The sequence below is a fragment of the Triticum dicoccoides genome, unplaced genomic scaffold (genome assembly GCF_002162155.2).
Source record: "Triticum dicoccoides isolate Atlit2015 ecotype Zavitan unplaced genomic scaffold, WEW_v2.0 scaffold151157, whole genome shotgun sequence".
Taxonomy (NCBI): Eukaryota; Viridiplantae; Streptophyta; class Magnoliopsida; order Poales; family Poaceae; genus Triticum; species Triticum dicoccoides.
In genome coordinates, this window is record NW_021207747.1 from 34,376 (window position 1) to 58,536 (window position 24,161).

Below are 24,161 nucleotides of genomic sequence, written 5' to 3' on the forward strand. Positions count from 1 at the left end.
CGTCAGACAATTACTTTCCATAGTAACAAGTGACAGAAGATTTCAGCACACTATATAAATTTTTCCTTACCAAATTCCACCTACCAAAGGCGCTTCACTCCCCGGCAACGGCGCCAGAAAAGAGTCTTGATGACTCACAAGTATAGGGGATCTATTGTAGTCCTTTTGATAAGTAAGAGTGTCGAACCCAACGAGGAGCAGAAGGAAATGATAAGCGGTTTTCAGCAAGGTATTCTCTGCAAGTACTGAAATAAAGTGGTAACAGATAGTTTTGTGATAAGATAAATTGTAACGAGCAACAAGTAACAAAAGTAAATAAAGTGCAGCAAGATGGCCCAATCCTTTTTGTAGCAAAGGACAAGCCTGGACAAACTCTTATAATAGGAAAAGCGCTCCCGAGGACACATGGGAATATCGTCAAGCTAGTTTTCATCACGCTCATATGATTCGCGTTCGGTACTTTGATAATTTGGTATGTGGGTGGATAGGTGCTTGGGTGCTGTTCTTACTTGAACAAGCATCCCACTTATGATTAACCTCTATTGCAAGCATCCGCAACTACAACAAAAGTATTAAGGTAAACCTAACCATAGCATGAAACATATGGATCCAAATCAGCCCCTTATGAAGCAACGCATAAACTAGGGTTTAAGCTTCTGTCACTCTAGCAACCCATCATCTACTTATTACTTCCCAATGCCTTCCTCTAGGGTCAAATAATAGTGAAGTGTTATGTAGTCGACGTTCACATAACACCACTAGAGGCTAGACATCATACATCTTATCAAAATATCGAACGAATACCAAATTCACATGACTACTAATAGCAAGACTTCTCCCTTATCCTGGGGAACAAACGTAACTACTCAAAAAGCATATTCATGTTCATAATCAGAGGGGTAATAATATGCATAAAGGATCTGAACATATGATCTTCCACCAAATAAACCAACTAGCATCAACTACAAGGAGTAATCAACACTACTAGCAACCTACTAGCACCAATCCCGGACTTGGAGACAAGAATTGGATACAAGAGATGAACTAGGGTTTGGAGATAAGATGGTGCTGATGAAGATGTTGATGGAGATTTCCCTCTCCCGATGAGAGGAGCGGTGGTGATGACGATGGTGATGATTTCCCCCTCCCGGAGGGAAGTGTCCCCGGCAGAACAGCTCTACCGGAGCCCTAGATTGGTTCCGCCAAGGTTCCGCCTTGTGGCGGCGGAGTCTCGTCCCGAAAGGTTGCCTTCTATTTTTTTTCTCATCGAAAGACTTCATATAGGAGAAGATGGGCGTCAGAGAGCCACCAGGGGGCCCATGAGGTAGGGGGCGCACCCTCGTGAGCAGGGTGTGGGCCCCTTGGCCTTCATCTTTGGCGACAATTTTTATTTATTTATTTTAAGATATTCCGTGGAGTTTCAGGACTTTTGGAGTTGCGCCGAATAGGCCTTCAATATTTACTCCTTTTCCAGCCCAGAATTCCAGCTGCCGACATTCTCCCTCTTCATGTAAAACTTGTAAAATAAGAGAGAATAGCCATAAGTATTGTGACATAACGTGAAATAACAGCCCATAATGCAATAAATATTGATATAAAAGCATGATGCAAAATGGATGTATCAGTGCACAAGGGTAAGGTTCCCGGAGTCTACGACGACTGGGAGGAGTGTCGGAGACAGGTTCACCATTTCAGCGGTAACAGTTACAAAGGGTACACCACTAGGGCGGAGGCGGAAGCTAGATACGTGCCTATCTAGCGAGAGAGAGGAGGGAACGTTGGAGGAACTGGATGAAGACCAGTTTCATCGCGATGATGCTCATCGTGATGACCGCAGCTCTCTTCTATGTGATGATAGTTTAGATGATCGATATCGACTTGTAATGTGAAGACAAACTCGCTACTCACGGTCTCGAGACTTGTAATGTTCTAACTTTGTTCGCTATTTTAAATTTGGAGACTAATATGATGAATTGTATTCGGAGACTAATCTTCTATTGTATTCGATAAATCTGCTATTTATATGTTGTGCTGTCTATATTCTGTGCAGTAATATGTTTTTTAACCTATGCAAATATCAGAAAAGAAAAAAATCCTAATATTCATACTAGTGGCGCACCACTCTGCACTTTAGTGACGCACTACAATAAGCACACTAGTGGCGCATTATCTACACGGTGCGCCATTAGTAAGCCAGAGCACAAGGTAAATATGGCCCCCTGGGAGGCATAGTAATGGCGCACCGTGTGACATACTAATGACGCACTCCTTGGTGCGCCACTATTGTCTGCTATACTAATGGCGCACCAGGGGTGCCCCATTCGTATTAATTACTAGTGGCGTGATGCTAGTGGCGGTGCGCCATTCGTATTAATTACTAGTGGTGTGATGCTAGTGACACACCTGTAGTCCGCCATTAATGGCCAAAACAGGTGCGCCATTAGCAAGCCTTTTCCTAGTAGTGTTGCTACGAGGACGATGACTGGATGCTGCGATGGCGCCCAGCTGGAACCGGCGGCGAATGCGAGTGGTGACGAGCTGGCGGCGCTTCGAGGTGGGGGCGCTCTCGTATCCATAGCGAGCAAGGTTGTTGTAGGGACGTCAATTGCAGAAGAGGGATGTTTCTATTTTTCGTAAACGACAATTCGTTTTCTTAAGTCAATCGTATGGTATGAATAATTTTAATCATGCGGTTGCTCGGACTGGCCGAAAGTTTCGTCCGGCACGCCGGCGCGTAGTATTCGCCTTTATCTAACGATATCTTCTATGCAAAAATATTACACTGTAATGCCATCAAAGGATTTGCCTAACAGCCGCGCGCCTATATATAGTGGGAACGACATATATATGGGAAATTTGTACCTTTATGTAAATAAACTTTTTTGAGTGGTTCAAAATTTTAATTTTAATTTATTTTTAAATATCGTTCAGCTTAATTCAAATTGCTTCAAAACTGCTGGCATGTGCATTCGTACTAGGGAGCTGAATTTTCGAAGTTACTTCATGTGTGGTGCACATAATCCTACCAGGATACCTTAAAATGATTTTTCACAATTCGTATGACCAATAATTAGCACACCTACAATTCAAATTTGAATTACTTTTTGAACTCAGCCGTAACTAATAAACAAAACAAATTTAGCAACAAGCCGAAGGAAATGGTCATCTCCCGGAATTAGCCATGCCACTAGTTATAGTTGTTTTTTTTTTAATGTGGTGGTGAAATTTTCCAATGGACTTGTTGTACTTCATTCTCAAAAAAGCCAGTTTTGGTTATCAAAATCATTTGATAGAATTTGGAAGGTCTGGTTGGATATGTTGTTTGTCATGCCAATATGAAGCTATGTGCCCATATTTGGCAAATTATAACGAAGTATGACATGGGTTTGGCTATCAACATGGCATCTGGGTAGAAAATCAAGTTAAATCTTACATGATAGCATATTTTATGAAGGTTTTGTTTTACCAGTTTACCATATTACAAGTTCGGTAGTTTTTCCTGAGAACTAGGTCACATAAAGGACTCCACGCGTAAATTTTCCATTTTTTCAATTTACTTTGGTCTAATTCAAAATTAAGTCAAAACTTTGGCAAGTGTCCTATAGGAAATACTTGGCAAAGTTTCTGATTTGCCGAATATTTTTGGTTTGCTGAGTGCCGAATATTTTTGGTTTACTGAGTGTAACACTCGTCAAAGATTATGTTTACTGAGTACTCTTTTTTTTTTGCCTAGTATAGTCTAAAAAACACTCGGCAAAGGTCTTGTTTGCCGAGTTCCGAATTAAAAAAAACTCAGTAACAGTTGGATATAGGAGAACGTGGCGTTTTCCGGTAGTGACGACGGCTTTAGTTCACTATTTGTGGGCAGTTTGTGGAGATAATCTGATTCAAATTCTATTTTTATCCATACAGCTATCTGGATCAAACCGACATAAGCAATTAGGAACACCTACTAAAAAGGCAAACGACAAGACTCGCTGGTATTCTTTTGTTTCTTCGAAGTATTGAGAGCTACGGCCAGAGTTTACTCAAGATAACATACAAATATGAGATCACATGATATAGCATAAATCCATCTGAATTGAATGAGAGGGTAATTCCAGGAGATGTATAACTGGGAACATTTTGTGTAGGCGTCCTTGTGCTCCCTTCATTCCAGATCAATATCCATTATTGATATTCCATGACTACATCCTATGACAAGCCTACACAATTTAAACGCTCTGGTTAATTTTTTAGAAGGTGTCGAAACTTCAGTATAGCCAAAAGCTAGCAGGTCAACTAATATTTGTTTTGTTCCTTCTCCATAATTTACTGAAGTCCCTTTCACAATTCTACATATCTAAATTCAATCTGTTTAGGAACTATTTTGATACCAAAAGAATTTGCCAAAAAAATCTGGGTTAAAGGATTTTTTTTTCATCCAGAACTTTGGAGAAGATAGTACATATATATCTAATTAAGCCAAAGTTAGTTTTTACTTGTACATTGAACTTGTTATTTCAAACAAAGAAACAGTGTAGTTAACAAGACAAAATCTTAACAAGAAAATTCATTACCTTCCGGAGTCTGTAAATCCAACATGTCTAGGGTCCTTTCGAAAATGCATGTAGGTCTTCTTAAGCCTGTTAGGGGCAGAAGCCCATAGTTAGTTGCATCTTCAAACATAATATAAACCATATCATTCTGTCAAAAATATAATATAAACCATATCATATGATGTAGGCATATGTATGCGAGTGTGTACACACATTTGGAGGTTGGTTGTACCAAACTCTCTAAAAATACGTACCCTATCCTCGGTAGATAACGTGACAAAATTATAAGATTATGAATACATTCTCACAGTAAGGTTGTAAGGAAGAACAATATTTTTTTCATGAAGATAGGGCAGAAAAGCAATTAGTATATGAGAAAATTCATTTAGTTGTACTTTTCAGGCTTGTAAATGTTCCGTTGCACGGTAAAAATAATTTTGGGTCAAAATTTGATGTCTTGATTAATTGCAGTATCAAGGCCAATCAAACCAAATGCAAATCATGCATTATTCAAAATTGAGTAGTACTCCCTCCATCCCAAAATAAGTGTCTCAACTTTGTACTAACTCTAGTACAAAGTTGTACTAAGGTTGAGACACTTATTTTGGGACGGAGGGAGTATGTAGTACCAGAAAGTGGACTGGACTGAATCCATCGACTGCATGCATGTTGGCAATGGAAAGACAACTCGATCACTCTTGTTTGAAAAAATAAAAAACAGATGTGGTACATACCTGTACGTATTGCAGTCCCAGACACGAATACTACCGTCACTTGAAATGGTGATTAACACCGGTTGTGTTGGGTGGCAAACGGTAGCAATTATGTGTTCTGTGGTTTCTGCAATCTGGAGTGTGTGGACATGTTCTTGTTTCAGCATATCCCATATCTGATTCAAAACAACAAATAGGAAAAGACATACATATGGAGATTATAGTCGCATATACATAGATGTATGCATATGGATTAATATTATGATATTGAATTCAGAACGCGATGCCCTCACTAATGCAGCCTCGCCGTCAATAGCAGCAATGAAATGCCGATCACCAGCGTATGTGAAAAGTTGGCTAGTCTCGTAGTCTTCTACTCCTTTTGTTGTGGCAATGGGATCGGGATGACCAATTCTCCACGCCTACACATTTCAAGAACATAGATAAAAATCTTATTTATTATCCCCAGTAGAGCAGCAACCTCACTGACAAGTAGCACTTCACTAAAGGATCAAGATCAAGATGGCACAAAGAATAACCACCCTCTTTAACTGGGCCAAGTCAAACGGACATTGGGGATGCAATTCTCCACTACTACACATAGGAATGCTAATGGAATAGGAACAGGTTGATAAGCAAAGACAAACCTTGACTTCCCCATCCTTGTCAAGGGCAGCGAAAATGCTACTATCCTTGGGGTTAAACATGACTTGTGTCACGGGTATAGAGATGTCAAATATTCCGGTACAAGACCAATTGCGGTTCCAGTCCCAAAGCTTCATCGACGGGGGATAACCACAGGTCAGCAGGAACGGACGAGTTGAGTGAACAGCCAATAAAGTGACACCTAAAGGGTGAGCTCTGAATTCCTTGACTAGGTCCATTGTGGGATACATTCGCACATCGACGAACCCATTTGGGAGCCCCATTACAACCCATGACTTTCGAGTGATGAATTTTGCAACCACATCTTCAGGGCCCACCTTTCCACCTTCCAGATTAGACCATGACTTCCCAGGTAGAATTCCCATTATCCCATTGGTCTTCCAGTTCCAAATGTGAATACGGTTTCCATCTTCAGTGATTAGCACCCTGTACATTTTTTAGGAGACATAATTTCATCATAGAGAAATGCTTGGACATATACTACGTATGCGTGTAGAGTACATACGCCCTACACGACTTGATCGAGTTAAAAAAGTATGTATAAATTACTCACCATGGCTCCCTGGGATGCACATCTATGGATCTGACATGCATAGTTACTTCTTTTCCGAAGCCTATATCATTCGTCACTAACTGATACAACCACAAAACTAATAATCAAACCTTAGAAAATATCTCCCTGCAAAAAAAAGAGAATATCTAACTAATGATCTATTTATGCCTGGCATATACTTACAGCTCGATCGTTATCCTCAGATATGACCACGACAGCAGTCAACATAACCCGGTGCAGTTTGAACCCCAGCATCTCCTGAGTTACCTTGATTTCATCTTCGATGGACGCGCCTTCGTCAAAAGATAATGTTGATATCTGCTGATTGACAACGTCCACATCGGTATCTGTGATGAACATCAGTACCTCGAATTTTTCAACGTCTAAGGGAGGATCCTTTTCAGCTTTCCTGGACAATGGGATAGCTACTGTATACATTGGCGACATAAAGCCACTTAATCTACCGTGGTACCTATTCGGAACTTCAGGTATAATCATAAACCAGACTCCAGCATCTGTGTGCTTGTTGGTAAGGCTGATTTCACAATGCATCTTCTGGTTTGGCACGAAGGGGAACCTGAGCTCGAGAGGGTAGAAATCGACCAGCTCAGTCCCAGGGAACGCAGTGGGGGCGACCTGCATGCATGAATTATTACGTAACCGACTGTACATGACGAACTCAATCAAGTTGAGTTGGCATATATACAATTTGTGGAGTTAGAATTTACACTGATAAACCTTCGTCAAAAGTGAATCATACGCACCTGTTCTATGGAAGACCATGGAATCATGTTCTCTAGATCATTCAGGTCACGAGTTACTTCATGTATGGTTGGTCTGTTATGTTTGTCAGGGTCCTTGCAGTTTAGAGCTATTTCGGCACACTTCCTCGCTCGTGGGCAGTCTATGTTGTCTAAATAATCATCCAGCTGCAATTTAAGTTTCAGCAATCAGTAAAGCATAACGAAGTACACAACATATATACACATGTATTGCAGATATTTGGTAGGCCATGATTGATTGACAACAAGTGTTAGTTTAAAAAAATATACATAACTCCTAGCTTGTAGTACAACAAAGCACTGGCCATTGGTATTTTTTTATCTCAAATACGTAAACAAAGTACGAAAAGCTAGATGCCCAGGCCCATATGTCCAGATGACATGGAAGCTGACTCAATGGACAACTCTTCCTGATATTGAGTATCGGAGATACAACATGAAAGGTGCAGTGCGACTAGCCACATCTATTGGGCAGAATTTGACACATTTTATATAAGTATAAATTTGACATAATTCAGTAAGCCCCCAACTAATATGCTTATGAGCTGCCCACGAGCGCATTCCAAACGCATCGTCCTAACAAGTGGGTCCACCTTGTAGTTGGTACAAAAATAGTACAAATTTGGATAAACTCATCAAGAGGTCACTCCTAATGGATAAAATGTGGCAAAAAGATAAATATACTAAATGTTGTCATATGATCACAATTAGGGGTTCAAAATGGACTATTTTCTATATAACGATAGTACGAATGAGTAAAGTTTAACATCATTCAAGAAAGCCAACCAGTGTCTCCTTACACTATTAAGATCTATCTTGTCAATCCCTGTTAATAGTTCTATGATAATAATGCCCAAAGCGTATACATCTGACTTTAATGATATTTCTCCTTTGTCTATGGTTTCTGGTGCAATATATCGCCTGCACTGACAATGGTGAATGTCAATTTGATGTGTCATTGGACAAAGCAAATTTAACAAACAGAGAAGAGATCGTTTTAGCTTACATTGTTCCAAGTATGTTTTGAGTAATAATAGATTGTCCTTGATCCAAGTATCTGGATAAACCAAAATCTGTTATTTTTGGCTCCATTTGAGCATCCAACATAACATTTTCAGGTTTCAAATCAAGATGGTTAATGAGTTTTCCATGAAGAAAGTGTAACCCTTGACAAATTCCTCTAATCATTTGGTACCGTAGAGGCCAGTCGTCTCCTTGACATTTGTCTGCAAAAAGAAACAAAAGAACGTCCAGACTAGGTAATATATTCTCCCTTCATGTCCACGAGCTTTGCTCGTGGGTTAAATATCGAAAATGTCCATAACAGCGTAAAAGTATTAAGAAATAATTAATTAACCAGATGAGAAACTAAGTATAGGAAATTAATCACAAGGCAATAAAGTTATTGTTGAATTAATTATATGATAAATGATGAATATTCAAAGTTGGATCATGTCCAAAAATAACTAACTTACTCGGGTCAGCAACACTTATGAAGTACCAATTTATATTTAAGTGATAAATGAAGTTGTCAGACCTACATACCTCCTTGAAGATAATGCTTAATGTTTCCGTTAGGAAGATATTCAAAGCATAGCAACTTCTGTTGCGCCTCTCCCAATACATTTTTTCCATTGAACTCAAGCAATTCTCCCTGGGATTCTGAACAATAGCCTAAAAATCTTACTATATTCCTGTGCTTTGCCTTTTTCAAACACGTGATCTCATCTAGAAATTGCTTTTCAGGCAAAGCATGCAGATTCAGTAGCTTCTTCACAGCAACATTCCCATTTCGTAGAACTCCCTGCTTTGCTCATGGTAGCATCGATATGAGCATTTTGCTCAACTACTGTAAAAATAAACCATTTGCGAGGCAATCAAAAACAGGACAACCATACCTGGTAAACAACTCCAAACCCACCACGACCAATTTCATTAGAAAAATTGTCTGTAATGGACCTCAAAAGACCATAGGATAGCTTGATAGGATCTACACTTGCATCACTCATTATGTGCTCCAATGCTGCCACTTCACTTGCTTCGTCATCCATCTCTAATTAAAAAAATATCCATTCATATAAGAACAAGTGCGGAGAAATATATATTCATATCTTTAGACAATCACATATATATATACTCCTGGGTGGGTGTACGTTCTCCCATATTCAATATACCTCATATACAAGGGTATTATACCTCTTTATCATTCTCAATATACCTCATTAATTATTCTAAGATACCTCAATACATGTAGTACGAAAAAAAATCATCGAAGCCCTTATTTTTCTAATATACCCTTTTACATACGGAAAGCAGTATACATGATAATAATTGAAGGTATATAGACTCAAATGAAATTTTTCACAAAACTCACTTTGGGGTATCTAGTATTCAGTAATGAAGTGCTAGCACTGTGCCCGTGCGTTGCAACGGATCCAAAGTAGAATAATACTTGTTCACAAAAGAAAACGCTCTAGTTTTGATATACATATATCACTAAAAATATATTATGTTACACTCAAAATATATTCCTCATACTGTTTTGACGAGGTGATGGAGGGATGTAGTTGGTTTCAACATACTAAGGGGTTTTCTGCAAATTGGAGCAGAGAAGTGAGCTATTGTTGTAAAAAGACCACAACTTACCTCACAGCCGTTACATGCAGATCCAATGGTCAGAAATGACGGATGGCAGACACACCATCATCACCAACTAATCCTTTTATAGGAGTAGAGATATTAAAGTAATAAAGAGGTATAACTGACTCAACTTTGTGGTATATTGGATGTGGGAGTACGCACATCCAATACCATCGCATTTTTCTATATATATTGTTTGTTCATTGTAGAAAATGTCATAAACTACTCCACTGAAACAAGGGAGTCCTACACCAAAACTCAAAACAGATACTTCTCAACACATGACAGGAATGATCAAACTGTCAAAAGGTATTGAAACCTTTCTAGGGACGATATCTTTATATTTATTGAAGCATCGTCGGAGAGTATTTTGGCGACGTGATCTATGGTGCAAAGTTATGTAGCCTGCTCGAGCCAGCGCGTCAACCTTTAGAAGTCCTCTTCTTTGGAAGGAAGGTGCATCTTAAGGCCAAGATATGTGGCATTGAAAATGAAGCTTTGATTGAATGGAAGGTAATAGAAATAAGAGAATGGATCGTTTAAACATGGGTTTTTATCATTTCTGCCACTATGACCAACCCCAATCTCAGTTGTACCATTTGACTGATCGGACTCCAATCTTCCACTGCTCCGTTACAACACTTTTCAGTTTTGCCATTCCGCCATCTCTTCACCGTTAGTCTATAATCAGTTTTTCTATTTCAGATTCTCCACCCCTTTCTCTTAATTTTATATCTCACTAATTGGTTGTACCTATATGTTATCACTTGACAAATCCAAAGCAATAGTTCACCACGCGGGCGCCTCCTGCCGCCATTAAAATGCCACTCCGTGGTGTCTCCTTAGAACAGTTGTTTATTAAATTTTGCATCATGTGGTTGGTTAGTAGCTTACAAGGGTAGCAATAGATAGTGCAGTGATATTCCTATCTCCAGTTAAAATCGAAACCTCCATGCCTACATGTGAAAGAGATTCTATCACTTCTGGTACCCTGTTTAGATTTGACTTATTCGGCTTTGATGCCTAGCTTTGTCTAGCTTTGAACAATGAATAATATGTGGGTGTATACATCAACCAATGTAAAGGCCGATATTATCCTCCTTTCCGAAAAAATTACTATTGTGCTAGCATTCTCGTATACTAACTATCAGTTCTCAAATTCAGGCTAACTCAATTCATGCATACCAGAGAATACTTGTTAGAACAAGTGATGATATTTGTGGAGATGTGACTTTGTAGAAAGTACATTGTCCAACTCTTTGTCGGTAATCAAAACATTAAACTGTCAACACCTTTGACATATTAAATGTATTTCATACTGCCCCAACTCTTCAAATGGCAAAACTGATTATGGACTAGCGGTGGAGAGATGATGGAATGGCAAAACCAAGGAGTGTTGTAACGAAGCAGTGGTAAGATTGGTGTTTCCATCGGTCAAATGACAAAACTGAGATTGGGGTTGGTCGTCGTGGCAGAAATGATAAAAACGCTTTAAACATTGCCTAGAGCATGTCGAGGATAGGCAATATAGTGCTCATTAAGGCCATGTACAATGCAAGGTGCTAAGCGAGGTGCTTACAGAAATAAACCAAGCTTTTTCATAAGCACCAACGCTTATTTCTATAGGAGAGGCTGCCTAGTTAGGCATCTGTCTAGTATGCATAAGCACGAGGTTTATTTTTCTAGGCACCTCCATAAGCACCTTGCATTCTACATGCCGGTGAGCTTTTCATGTTGTACCTGCCTATACAGTGAGCCTGGAAACAGAATCAGCACGCCTCACCATCATCCGACATGATTATGGAGTAGAACAACGATGTTCTACAAAAGAACTTGAAAGATTCAATGTAGGGCATCAATGAGAAGTTTGAACAATAAAAACGTAAGAAGCAATAATTGTACATGCATGCTGATCAAATTACAGTGGTATCATACAAACCCAAATACAAGTCAGAGTCAGCGTGGCTGAATGACGCGGAGGCGACGCCTCACGTTGGCATCGAGAGGTCTCTCTCCGCCGCTAGCTCGTCCTCGTCTTGTGCCGGCAAAATGCCTGCATCTCTAGGGTCCTGGTTCTCATGTTTGTCCGAGGATACTATCAATGGGATGGTGGATGACTCCCCAGGGATTGTGGTGTGGGCTTCCCCTCGCCGTCATCCCGGTTCTTGGAGCGAAGGTCCCCAGCATCAGGTATGGCAAACTATTTTTTCAAGGATGTAGCGGTTGATAGCTCTAGTTGTTCTAGATTGCGGCTCTCGTCGCCGCCACGGACTACTCCTATCTCAGACGACGAGGTTCTGCGGCGCTCTTCCTCGTCGCTGGTGGGAAGGCGTGGCATCCGGATCGATAAGTGGCATGGCCACCACCACGACCTCGCTTTACACCGCCACTGGTCCTGGGTCAGTTCATGTTGGCTGAGCTCTCCTAGTCACCGGCGTCCGATGCTCCATCGGCAGTGGTCGTCCATCTGCCTGGTGCGGACACAACTGAAGAGGTTGGATCGACCTCCCTCTACCAGAGTATAACTAAAGAGACGTGAGTAAGTATGCGAGATGTGTTGACTTTGGAATTTAGATTTAATTTAGCAGGACTAAGCAGACTGGGGGCATCCTATATCTGGAGCCATCTTAAAGCCCTGTTTGGCATCAAAGTATATTTGTTAGCCATGCGTTGGAATACTGTAGTTTAAAAGAAAAACTTCGATTTAGAAAAAAATGATCTACCAGAGCCTAAATGTCTGTGAGATACTTTTCTTGTCTAAGATTAGCGACGCTGAAAGGATACAATAATACAGGCCGACATGTTTACTTGATGTTAGCTTCGAAATTTTAGAAAGACCGCAACCATTAGACTAAATTTGCTAGCTGACCATGTTGTTAGAACAACGGAAAAAAACCTTCATGCAAGGAATAAAGATCATAGATGGGTTGGTGATCCCGCAAACGGTCAATGAAAAGCACCGGAGAAAAACAGCCCATATGTAACACAAAATCACATCCACACTAGGCAAACATCAAACTATGAGTCAAAAATAGAATGTTTTATACCTCCAATCGGCCTCAGCTGCTACTAGTTCTCCAAGGAATCTGCAATTAGAACAGATGAAAAAATCAGCCAAAAATAGCGTTGTATGGCTGCTAGAAGGGGAGGGTTCAGTAGAGAAGAAGAGGGCCAAGAACGTCACCGGTGAGGTTGTACGCCACCGCTGCCGTTCACCCTCCTGCCACCGCCGTTCCCCTGACGTCGATCTAGGGTTAGGGGCGAGCTTAGAGAGGAGGTGATTCGTCCTGGTGATTCAGATTCATTAATGAAGACTAACAAATGAAGACTAACAAACGACCTGCAAAAAAAAAAACTAAGCATTTGAACTGTATATGAATGAAAGGAGAGCAGCCTGGTCAACCTTTTAACGGGGAGACGTTCATTCACCTGGTGATTCGTCCGTTGGTGATTCATCCGTTATCCGACGGTTCCCAGCGTACCTAAGCAAGCACACGATCCGTGTGCTCCTTTCTAATTGGTCAGAGGGAGGATATAGATGACGCTGGTTCTATGCCAAATTGGCTTGTGCTTGTGCATAGAGGTAGTCCGTGCTGATACCTCCAGAGAGCTTCTACCTCCACGTCCAGCTGTGCCTCAAAGCAACAAAACCTTTCAAAAACATCCACTTATATCATTTTTCTTGTCTAACTAAAGAGTACTTCCTCCGTTTCTAAATATAAGTCTGTTTATATATTTCAGTACAAACTATACACAGATATATATATATAGACATATTTCAGTGCGTAGGTTCACGTGTTTTGCTTCATATGTACTCCCTCTGTTACAAAATATAAGAACGTTTTTAACACTACACTAATGTTAAATACGTTCTTATATTATGGGACGCTGTCACAAAATATAAGAACGTTTTTAACACTATACTAATGTTAAAAACGTTCTTATATTATGGGACAGATATATAGGTAGTTTATATTTGGAATCTCTATTTACGACACAGAGGGAGTATAAAGAAAGGGTGTGTGCTCCTTATTAGGCAATGCTCGTTTTTAGATATTATTCATCTGCAGTTGAGCAGGCAGATCGGCCACGGTTGCTTGAGCTTCACGGGCATTCTGCATAGTGTTTATCTAAACAAAGAAAGGTAATATGGACACTTATAGAGTACATTAAGCATACCAATAAGAAAGCACTCATTCGATGTTACTCCAGTTATAGAGTACATTAAGCATATCAATAAGAAAAGCACTCCTGCCTCAACTTGTTTGGGACAAAAGGCTTAGTAAAAAAAAAGATGCATTCGTATTTTGTAGTCCATTTGATTTGAAATGTTTAGAAAGACAAATATTTGGGAACGAAGGGAGTAACAATCATGATTTGAGTAGCTCAAGGAATAATGTAAACTCTGGCTGCTAAATTAGCTAGCTACTCCAACCACAAAAGCCCGCCACGCGTCAGCAGCCCCAGGTGCTGGGGTTTTTTTTAGGGGGGAGGGGGGTGTTAGGGGTTTTGGAGGGCTTAGGGGTTTCAGATTGTGTTAGCTAGCTACTACATATAAAGAGAATTGACCTCTCTTTCTCCATGCTTGGTCGACATACCTTTTTTTCTCCGTGCTTGGTCGATGCTAGCTACTACATACGTTGACCAAGCCTGCAGAAAGAGAGGTCACTTCTCTTTATAGGTAGATATGTAGTAGCTAGCGTCGACCTTACTACTACATATAAAAAGAAGTAACCTGTTTCTCCGTGCTTGGTCGACGCTAGCTACTACATATAGAGAGAACTCGACACTATAGTAAGTAACTGAAGGAAATCATTAATTACACAAGATCGTCATGAACATATATATAGACAGAACAACAAGTTTTCGTATATCTATCCGACGCTAGCTACTACATATATACAATATATAACATCCCTCACATCATCAAGCACCAATGTCTCATTCAATTTCCGTATGGCATTCTCCCTTTTCAGATATGATGTGGTTAAAAAAGAATCCCGCCAATTCCTCTTGAATAACTCGTATGCGATCAGTTGGTAGGAGTCCATCCCGCATCCGCCGGATCTAATTTAAATAAGGAGGTCAATACATACATATGAATGAAACTCAACACAATTGAATGTAATAAAATAAAATTGTGAATCTTGTTTACGTACTTCATATTGTTCGTCGGAGTAGCCCTGCTCAGAGGTATTGGTGGCGAATGAACTCGCAAATGTACTATCCACATAAATTATTCCCGCCTTCCTGCCACAAGCAATTTACGAGAATTGAGTTCAATCAAACTGAAAATCAAGCATGATAACGGTATTGATGAAAGTAGAATCAATGAGAGATGTGCGGAACTAGCTAGTACTACTTACTTTGGGGCGTGTTGCAGCTCGTTTTTCAGACCCGGAACCATTCCGATGACTGTTTCCATACCGCCTGCCTCCCGTTACTGCTGCACCACCTTCAATCCAACAACAACAGGCTAAACTTGCATGACATGCCGGTTGCAGGCATGACTTGACGTCTCCGTATAAGACGCCATACATAGCATCCGCCGGTAGCACGTCCACCGGTGGCTTCATCTCCCGATGACAGGCACTGCCCGACAACTTTGAGAGAGGCTCATGCGTCAAATGCAGAGCCGCATCGAACCCGGTCTGTTGATGAAAGGGACGTCCCATACCGCCACCAGCCTCAGAAGGCCGTCACCATCTCGAGATCCGAACTCCGAGTCGCCCACACGACCCCGAAGTTTGCCGCCAGTGATGAAGAGGGGCCGCCGCCCCGATTCCGGGCGCTAAAGGAGCACCCACCGTCGCGCCAGCCGCTGTCATCGCCCATACAACGGCGACCGCCGCCACGATCCTGCATCAAGCGCCGTCGACGCCGGAGGAAGCTCCAACCGCCACGGCATCCTGCACCAAAACAACCCGGGACTTGTCGTCGGCAAGCACATGCACGCCTAGGGGTTCGCTCGCAGCTGTGCGTGCCCGGCTTTAACCAGGAAGGACCACCACGGACGCGGCAACCTTGGCTCAATTCAGCAAGGAGGAGAGAGCGGAAACATGGGTTGGCGGCCTTCATTAGCAAGGAGACTCGTGGCGGTGGTCGTCGTTGCCGAGGCAACTCATGACGAAGGCATAGTTGATGAGGGATCTCCGGGCGGCGGCTCGCTTAAGTGAGTTGCAGGGTGAGGGGGAAGGCGAGTGCCTCGTCGCGGCCAACAAGATCACCGGAGGCAGGGGAGTCGCGGGCTCGGCAGCGGGGGTGTTTGTGGTATCGGCGGCGGGTGTGTTGGGGCTCCGCGGTGGCGGGGAAAAGTGCGGGAGGTGTTGGGGAATTGGGCCGAACCAGTAAGGGCATTTCTGGTGTTGTATGTGTTTTCACGGAAGGGCAAACCGGTCATCTGCCACTTTGAAGCGGGCTGCGAGGAGCAAAAGCCCGAATTTTCAGTTGCAGCTTCTGCTTGCTGCTGCAAGCACTGCATGGAGCTAGTTCTGAAACAACCCGTTTGTTAGCTGTAGAAGACAATGAAAAGAGCCCAAACAAACACATCCTTACACTTGGGATCCGCCAAGACTCATCAGCTTTGACTTACACCCTCTGTCATACACCGCCTTGATAGTTAATACTCCCTTCGTTTCTCTTTTGCTTTGCATACAAGATTTGTCTTGAGTCAAATTTTATAAAGTTTGACCAAATTGATATAATAGAGAAGTTGATTCAATGATGCATCTAATGGCGGCGTCGATTTTATATTGTGAATGTTTATCTTTTTACTATAATCTTAGTCAAACTTTATTATGTTTAACTTTAGATAAATTTTATATGCGGAATAAAAAGAAAATAGATTCAAACTTCATAAAGTACTCAGTAGTAGGTGTGACTGAGACTTATATTAAATTAATGGTACCACTTGTTTATCGTGGCTTCTTCCGCCCGTCTGGATCTGGTGGGCAGAACCAGGACACCACCGTTGAATTCCATAGCTGGCTGGCTAATCTCCGCCGAGCTGAGCTGGGTGGAGAGATGCTGCGGAGCACCTTGCCGCTGCACCGGGTGACGGCGAAGAACAAGGAGGCGTGGAGGAAGGAGGCGTCGAAGAAGAAGGTCCGGATCCTGGGCAGGGCGGTGCTGGTCAAGAGCGACGTGCTCGACCTCGGCGACTTCCACTCCTCCCTCCTCGACGGCGCCCAAAAGTTGCTCGACAAGGACGACGGCATCTGCTTCCACCTCGTCAGCGCCACCCTGCCAGACCCCAGTAATTAAGCGCTCCGTTCCCCTCTCTTCCTTTTCCCTCCTCCCTGCATTTTCTGGTTGTCTGGGTTCTGCGAGCGGCAGGTCAAGAGCAAGAAACAATACAAAAAAGAAAAAGGAAAAACAGCTCGCGGATTTATCTCTCGGCTGAAACAGCCAGATCGATTGATCGAATAATGCGTTGATTTTTGTCGCAGGCAAGGGGAATAGGGGATGGGTGGGGAGGCCGGCGCACCTGCAGGAGATGGTGGTGACCAACAAGTCGACAGCGGCGGGGGAGTCGGTCTTCACGGTGACGTTCGACTCCGACGAGTCGCAGGGCATCCCCGGCGCCGTCATCGTCAGGAACAGCCACCGCTCCGAGTTCCTCCTGAAGACGCTCACCATCGACAGCGTCCCAGGCAAGAGAACCGTCGTCTTCGTCGCCAACTCCTGGATCTACCCAAACGATGACCGCGTCTTCTTCGCCAACGATGTGAGTACAAATCCATTTTCCATTTTCACCACCTTCAACCCAAAAATAATATTCTTCATGTCTGGTCTGCTACACCCAATCATACTAAAATAATTGTGATGGATCTTTACCAGAATTGGATCCTAGGCAACTCTTTTTTACTACCCCAAAGAGAGGGGGTATTAGTTTTCATTATTTTGTAGGCATTTTGGATAGTTTGTAAATTACTTTTATTAATTCTTAAATGATAAAATAAAATTTAAAAAAATATTTGCCACAGATGAAATGCGTCGGCCCGTTGGGTGCGCCGGGTGGACAAGAGCTGGTAATTGTCCACGGTGCCCGTTGGATCGAGTTACCCTTAAGTACTAACCATCTATTGGGAGTTGTGGGAAGAGAGGAATGCACAAATCTTTCGTAATAATGCCATTCCCATAGGAGTCATTGTTGCTAGGATTAAGTAGGAGACCTCACTTTGGATCTCACTTTGGATCATTGTGGGAGTGAGGCATTTGAATAACGTAATGCTATCTTAATAAAGAGCTGATTCAGATAGCAAGTTGATTGCATTCAGATAACAGACCTCACCTTGTATTTAAATATAGCAAGTTGATAGCTAATCCCCCGCGGCTGGAGGTTCTCCTCGCACGACGCAGCTGCTGAGGCGCGATGCGGTGGCGGGAGCAGGGCCGGTCTGGACGTGGCTGCAGGTGGACGCAGTGGCTGCATAATATTCTGAGCAAACCTGGCCAAATGGGCCAGCCCGGCACGGCACGGCCCGCCCTGAGATAAACGGGCCAGGCACGGCACGGCCCGCTCAGGCACGCGAACTACTCGGGCCGTGCCGAGCCGGCACGCGTGCTGGCCTTCGAGGCCCAGGCACGGCCCCTGGCTATACGTGCTGGCCCGTTGGCCCGTATGGCCCGAGGTAGCCCGCCGGCACGAGGTGGCCCGATTTTTTAAAAAAAAGCACGTCACATGGGTGGTGCAGGCTGCAGGCGCGCTCGTCGGCTTAGGCTGGTCACAATGCGCAGGAACATAAGATAGTAACTTACACACTTCCCTAGACTATGTTACTACCTCCATAGTGAATAGGAACATCTATGTAGTGTCATACAACAATGTATTTATTAGGTTATAGACTCATTGTTTCTTGAAGTGTGTGATGTTCCGGTAACTTAGCTAGTTACCACAAACACCTCTCTCTTCATTAAATATGTGCCACACAAGCAAAGTTGTATTAGAGTGTGTGATGTTACTCCTAAGTTCCTTCCCATTGTGACCAGCCTTATGCCATCGATGCAGGCATGCAGCAACGCAGGGCTGCAGCCTTCATGCATGCATGCATGCACGTCTTGCTTCGTTTTTTAGTACATGTTTTCGTTGTACCTGGTATGTGGCACTAGCACGATAGCAACAGTAGGTTTTGCTACGTTTATTACTTCCAAAGAATTTGTAGGACGTTTATTACATCCAAAAAATAAGAAGAAAGTTTGTATGTCAGAAAATAAGTATAGAAAGTTGAAAAAATATATGACAATGTGTCATCATGTGGGATAAATTTTGAGCTTTATTAAAGCATGCCTCATTAAAACCTTCCGTCCCTAAGAAGTAAAAGAGTACAATGCCATGCTCAAGATAAAAAAACGAAAATTACAAAGAGTACAACTACATGGCTTGGTGCCCTGCGGCCTGCTCGTCTGTCTTGTCGTGTTTCTGCTTATGGCGATGAAGGTGGCCGATTCCTCCGTTCCCCAGGCTCAAAAAGATTCCACATCTTTTGCACTTAGCTTTACGCACGTTGACACCATCCACCACAAATACTTCTTCATCAAAGTAGTTCCAGACGGGCGAGACTCTTCGTTGAACATTTGGAGCATCCATGTGTTGAGTGTGGAAATGAGATGGGGTTTGAGTGTGAGAAATAAGAGGGGGTAGGAAGCCCTTTATATAGCCACAAAACTTACTATCTTTACATGGGATGGCACGTTAGGCATGCTAGGCACGGTAGGCACGGTAGGCACGTTAGGCAAAAATAAGTCCAAAAAAATAAAATGAGGAAAGTGCCATCATGTGGGATAAATGAGGAAAGTGCCATCATGTGGGATAAATCTCGAGCTTTATTAGTGACTGCCTCATTAAAACCTTCCATCCCTGAGAAGTAAAAGAGTACAAAGCCACGCTCTAGATTACAAAAGGAAAAGAAAATTACAAAATCATAAGAAAATTACAAAAGGAAAAAATATAAAGACCTAATTTGCCCTACAATGTTCAAATATTCAAAAATGAGACAAAACATACCTAAACCCCTCTAAACCCCCCTAAACCCCTCTAACCCCCCACTAAACCCCACCCATCGCTGCCACCGGAGGAGGGCACGTCACACGCTCCCCCCTCGCTCCTCCCTGACCAGATCACCAGACGAGAGACGAGCAACGGTTCTTTCTGCTATCGATGGAACCCATCCCGTGCCGTGCGTGCCGTGCCGTGCTGGGCCATGCTCGTGCCTGGCCCATTACTGTGCGTGTCGTGCCGGGCATAGCAGCCCAGGCACGGCCCTAGCCGGCCCACGTGCCAGGCACGGCCCACTTCGCCTCGTGCCGTGCTGGCCCATGACGGGCCAGGCACGCGGGCTTTCATGCCAGCCCATTTAACAGGCCCGTTTGGTCAGGTTTGATTCTGAGCAGTTCAAATATTCGGCCTAATTTGGAGTTTCAGCATCCGGATGACCCAAAAGTGCATGTACAGCCCATGTTTAAATACACGCTGCAATACAAGTATTTCTTAAGTGATGAAAATGACATAGATAGATGTATGAGTAAGTTAGAGTGGCATTTTTCCAAGTGGTGAAAGTCGTTGCGGCATAGATCCAATTAATGGCAAACTGGAAATAGATACTAGGAGTACGTAGGAGTACTCAAGAAGAAAAGATGCCAAATTGCCAAGTTGATTTGGTACAGACAAGCAACTTCCAGGTTACTATTATTTGGTCAGATCCATCACCTAAGCTGTAAAGTTGCTGTTGCTGGGTCCGGGCCTAGTCTTTGGGTCAAGTCAACGGCTGGCCTTTCGTTGTGTCAATAATGCCTTGTTAGGAAAATGTAGTGCATAGTAGATATCCTATACGTCGCATAAAATTCATATTAGCATGAATGAAAAAGTAAGCTTTTTGAGAACTTCGGTCCTTTGATTGTCTGCTGATAGTAAAACATTTTGCTTGGCTGATCGATTCAAAATGACCGACCGAGTGCTGTGCCAGGCTGCTGGCTACCTTCCCTGCATGCTCAACAACTCCTTTCCGACTAATTCTTAAGTTTTTTCCTAAGATAATGAACTGATATTACAAGTTACCAGTAACGACGAAGATTGTAAGTTGCAAATGCCATCAACTTGCTATCTGAATAAGCTTCTGGAATCTCTGGATCCACAACTAGCTGTTAGATCTTAAAAGCAAGGTGGCAACTTTTCTACTGTTTACCAAAAGGAACAGCTTTATTTAACTGTTCCCCTGATGATCAGAGGAATGGGAGACAGAAATACGAAACCGTTTTCAGAAATAGTATATCACAAATGACACACTTAGTTATCTATTTCTCACTGGTTAATTAGTAGCATTCTCATTTTAAATCCGTGAGCACCTGCTAGAGGTTTGGGGACTGAGTAAAACTACTCTATTGTTTTTTGAATCTGTCACCTCATTTTTCTTGCTATTTTGCAGACCTACCTGCCCAGCAAAATGCCCGCACCTTTGGTGCAATACCGGCGAAACGAACTCATCAATCTCCAAGGCGACGGTACAGAAAGAGAGTATAAGGAGCATGACCGTGTGTACCGCTATGACTTCTACAATGACCTGGGAGAGCCAGGCAGGGGCGAGATGTATGCACGGCCGATCCTCGGCGGCAGCCAAGAACTTCCATATCCCCGCCGTGGCAGAACAGGCCGAGGCCCAACAAAAACAGGTGAGTTTTGGTGTGGTATATCTTCAACTATGCACAACCATGTCACCTTGCAATTGGACTCATATTGGGGGTTTGATCTTGTCACCAGACCCTAGATCAGAGAGCAGAATTCCTCAGTACAAGGTCATGAACATCTATGTCCCACGCGATGAGCGCATTGGGCACCTCAAGTTGTCTGACTTCCTTGGGTACTCTCTCAAGGCCATCACCGATGCTGTTCTTCCGATAATTAGGACCTATGTTGACAGTACACCCAAGGAGTTTGATTCGTTTCAAGATATCTATGATCTCTATGATGGTCTTCTGAAATTGCCCATTAACCAACACTCAAAGGAGCTCAAGAATAAAATCCCCCTTCATTTTATTAAAAGTGTTTTACCATCTGTTGGTGACGACTTCCTAAACTTGCCCCTTCCACATGTTATCAAATCAGGTAATCAGCTGTGTGCATGACTTAAAACGGCCATCCCTTGTTTTACATTTTATACTTCTTGCAATTTATTTTCTTAAATTGTAGATCCGTATGCTTGGAAATCAGATGAGGAGTTTGCACGTGAGATGCTTGCAGGCATGAACCCGGTTTGCATCAGACGTCTGACGGTTAGCACCTACATATGACATTTAAAGAAGAATAAACCATCTCCTCATAATCGATTGAGAATTCCTCATTTGTTTTCTATTTTATGACCACAGGAGTTCCCTGTAAAAAGTACTCTGGATCCAAGTGTGTACGGGGACCAGTCAAGCACAATCACTGAAGATCAAATTCAGCAGAACCTGGAAGGCCTCACAGTGACACAGGTGTGTTCAATGAATCATTGAGCTATTTTGTGGTCAAAAAAGGAAATTTCATTGAGCTGCAAATTGCTAGTGAACCGCATATGGAGAGATTGATTGTCCTAACAACCATGTATTGTGCAGGCAATGGAGAGTAACAGGCTCTTCATTTTAGATCACCACGATAACTTCATGCCATTCCTTGACCGCATCAACAAGTTGGAAGGCAACTTCATCTACGCTTCAAGGACCCTGCTGTTCCTGAAGGCCGACGGTACGCTGAAGCCCTTGGCCATTGAGCTGAGCCTGCCGCACCCTGATGGGCTTCAGCATGGCGCAGAGAGCAGGGTGTATGTTCCGGCTGACGAACGAGTTGACGGCCAGATCTGGCAGCTTGCCAAGGCTTACGCCTGCGTCAATGACTCTGCTTGGCATCAACTAATCAGCCACTGGTATGAATGATGAGTATATGTAGATTCCAATTGATACCAAATTAGTGCTGAGCTTTTATAGTGTTTCTCTAGGTTGAACACACATGCGGTGATGGAGCCGTTTGTGATTGCGACGAACCGGCAACTGAGTGTGGTGCATCCCGTGCACAAACTGCTGAGCCCACACTACCGCGACACGATGAACATCAACGCCATGGCGCGGACGGTGCTCATCAACGCTGGCGGCTTATTTGAGATGACTGTCTTCCCAGGAAAGTACGCGCTCGAGATGTCTTCAGTAGTGTATAAGAAGTGGAAACTCACCGAGCAGGGCCTCCCCGACGACCTAGTCAAAAGGTAAAAAGAGGAGCTCATTTTTTTTTAGCGTGGAAGAATATTTGACTGAAGATGGATTTCGCTTGCTTGTTTGTGTGCGCATTGCATGCAGGGGCATGGCTGTGCGAGACCCGTCGAGCCCATACGGCATCCGTCTGCTGCTAAAGGACTACCCGTACGCCGTGGACGGGCTGGCGATCTGGTGGGCAATCCAGCAATGGGTGAAGGAGTACTTGGGCATCTATTACCCCAACGACTGCGTGCTCCAAGCTGACAAGGAGCTAAAGGAGTGGTGGAAAGAGGTCCGCGAAGTCGGGCACGGCGACCTCAAGGACGAGGACTGGTGGCCCAAGATGGAGACCGTCGAGGAGCTGGCCAAGACATGCATCACCATCATCTGGGTGGCGTCGGCCCTGCACGCGGCAGTCAACTTTGGGCAGTACCAGTACGCGGGGTACCTCCCAAACCGGCCGACGGTCAGCCGGCAGAAGATGCCGGTGCCCGGAACGGAGGAGTACACACAGCTGGAGCGTGGTGACGAGGAGGCCGACAGGGTTTTCATCCACACCATCAGCCAGTACTTGCAGAGCATCCTCGGCCTCACCCTCATCCAGACCCTGTCGAAGCACTCGTCGGACGAAGTGTACCTCGGGCAGCGCGACACGCCGGAGTGGACGTCGGATGCCAAGGCACTGGAGTTGTTCGAAAGGTTCGGCACACAGCTGGTGGAGATCGAGGAGCGGATCACGGCGATGAACAAGGATCCGGCGCTCAAGAACCGGAACGGGCCGGTGAATATGCCGTACATGCTGCTGTACCCCAACACGTCGGACCTCACCGGCGATCGAGCCTGTGGGCTTACTGGCATGGGCATCCCCAACAGCGTCTCCATCTGAGCCTCCGTCGTCGGTTTGTTGTGTCGCGCAGTGCACTGCGTTTCTTTCTTACAATGTTGTCATGTCGTCAAACAAAGAATAAGTAGTATTGGCCCCCGATTATTTTTTCTGTAATTTCCAAACGTTCAGATAACTTAGGTACAAAAATTCCATGGTAACTTT

General features: G+C 43.5%; 2 protein-coding genes across 2 annotated transcripts; one reads left to right on the top strand and one right to left on the bottom strand.

The window, feature by feature from the left end:
* Positions 1-3,908: 3,908 nt before the first annotated feature.
* Positions 3,909-13,214, bottom strand: LOC119344049. The gene is made up of 15 exons (XM_037614689.1): positions 13,077-13,214; positions 12,940-12,978; positions 11,633-11,713; positions 9,151-9,305; positions 8,798-9,056; positions 8,259-8,478; positions 8,053-8,173; positions 7,235-7,399; positions 6,654-7,106; positions 6,471-6,550; positions 5,899-6,343; positions 5,545-5,673; positions 5,273-5,427; positions 4,560-4,625; positions 3,909-4,205 (listed from the first exon to the last, which is right to left on the bottom strand). The coding sequence occupies exons 4-15, from the start codon at positions 9,301-9,303 to the stop codon at positions 4,151-4,153; spliced, it is 2,301 nt and encodes a 766-aa protein (XP_037470586.1). The 5' UTR covers positions 9,304-9,305; positions 11,633-11,713; positions 12,940-12,978; positions 13,077-13,214; the 3' UTR covers positions 3,909-4,150.
* A 3,635-nt stretch (positions 13,215-16,849) lies between these two features.
* On the top strand, positions 16,850-24,157 carry LOC119344048 (probable linoleate 9S-lipoxygenase 4). The gene is made up of 9 exons (XM_037614688.1): positions 16,850-17,147; positions 17,341-17,618; positions 21,316-21,559; positions 21,648-21,992; positions 22,077-22,159; positions 22,253-22,360; positions 22,481-22,788; positions 22,861-23,124; positions 23,216-24,157. The coding sequence occupies exons 1-9, from the start codon at positions 16,916-16,918 to the stop codon at positions 23,997-23,999; spliced, it is 2,646 nt and encodes an 881-aa protein (XP_037470585.1). The 5' UTR covers positions 16,850-16,915; the 3' UTR covers positions 24,000-24,157.
* Positions 24,158-24,161: the final 4 nt, after the last annotated feature.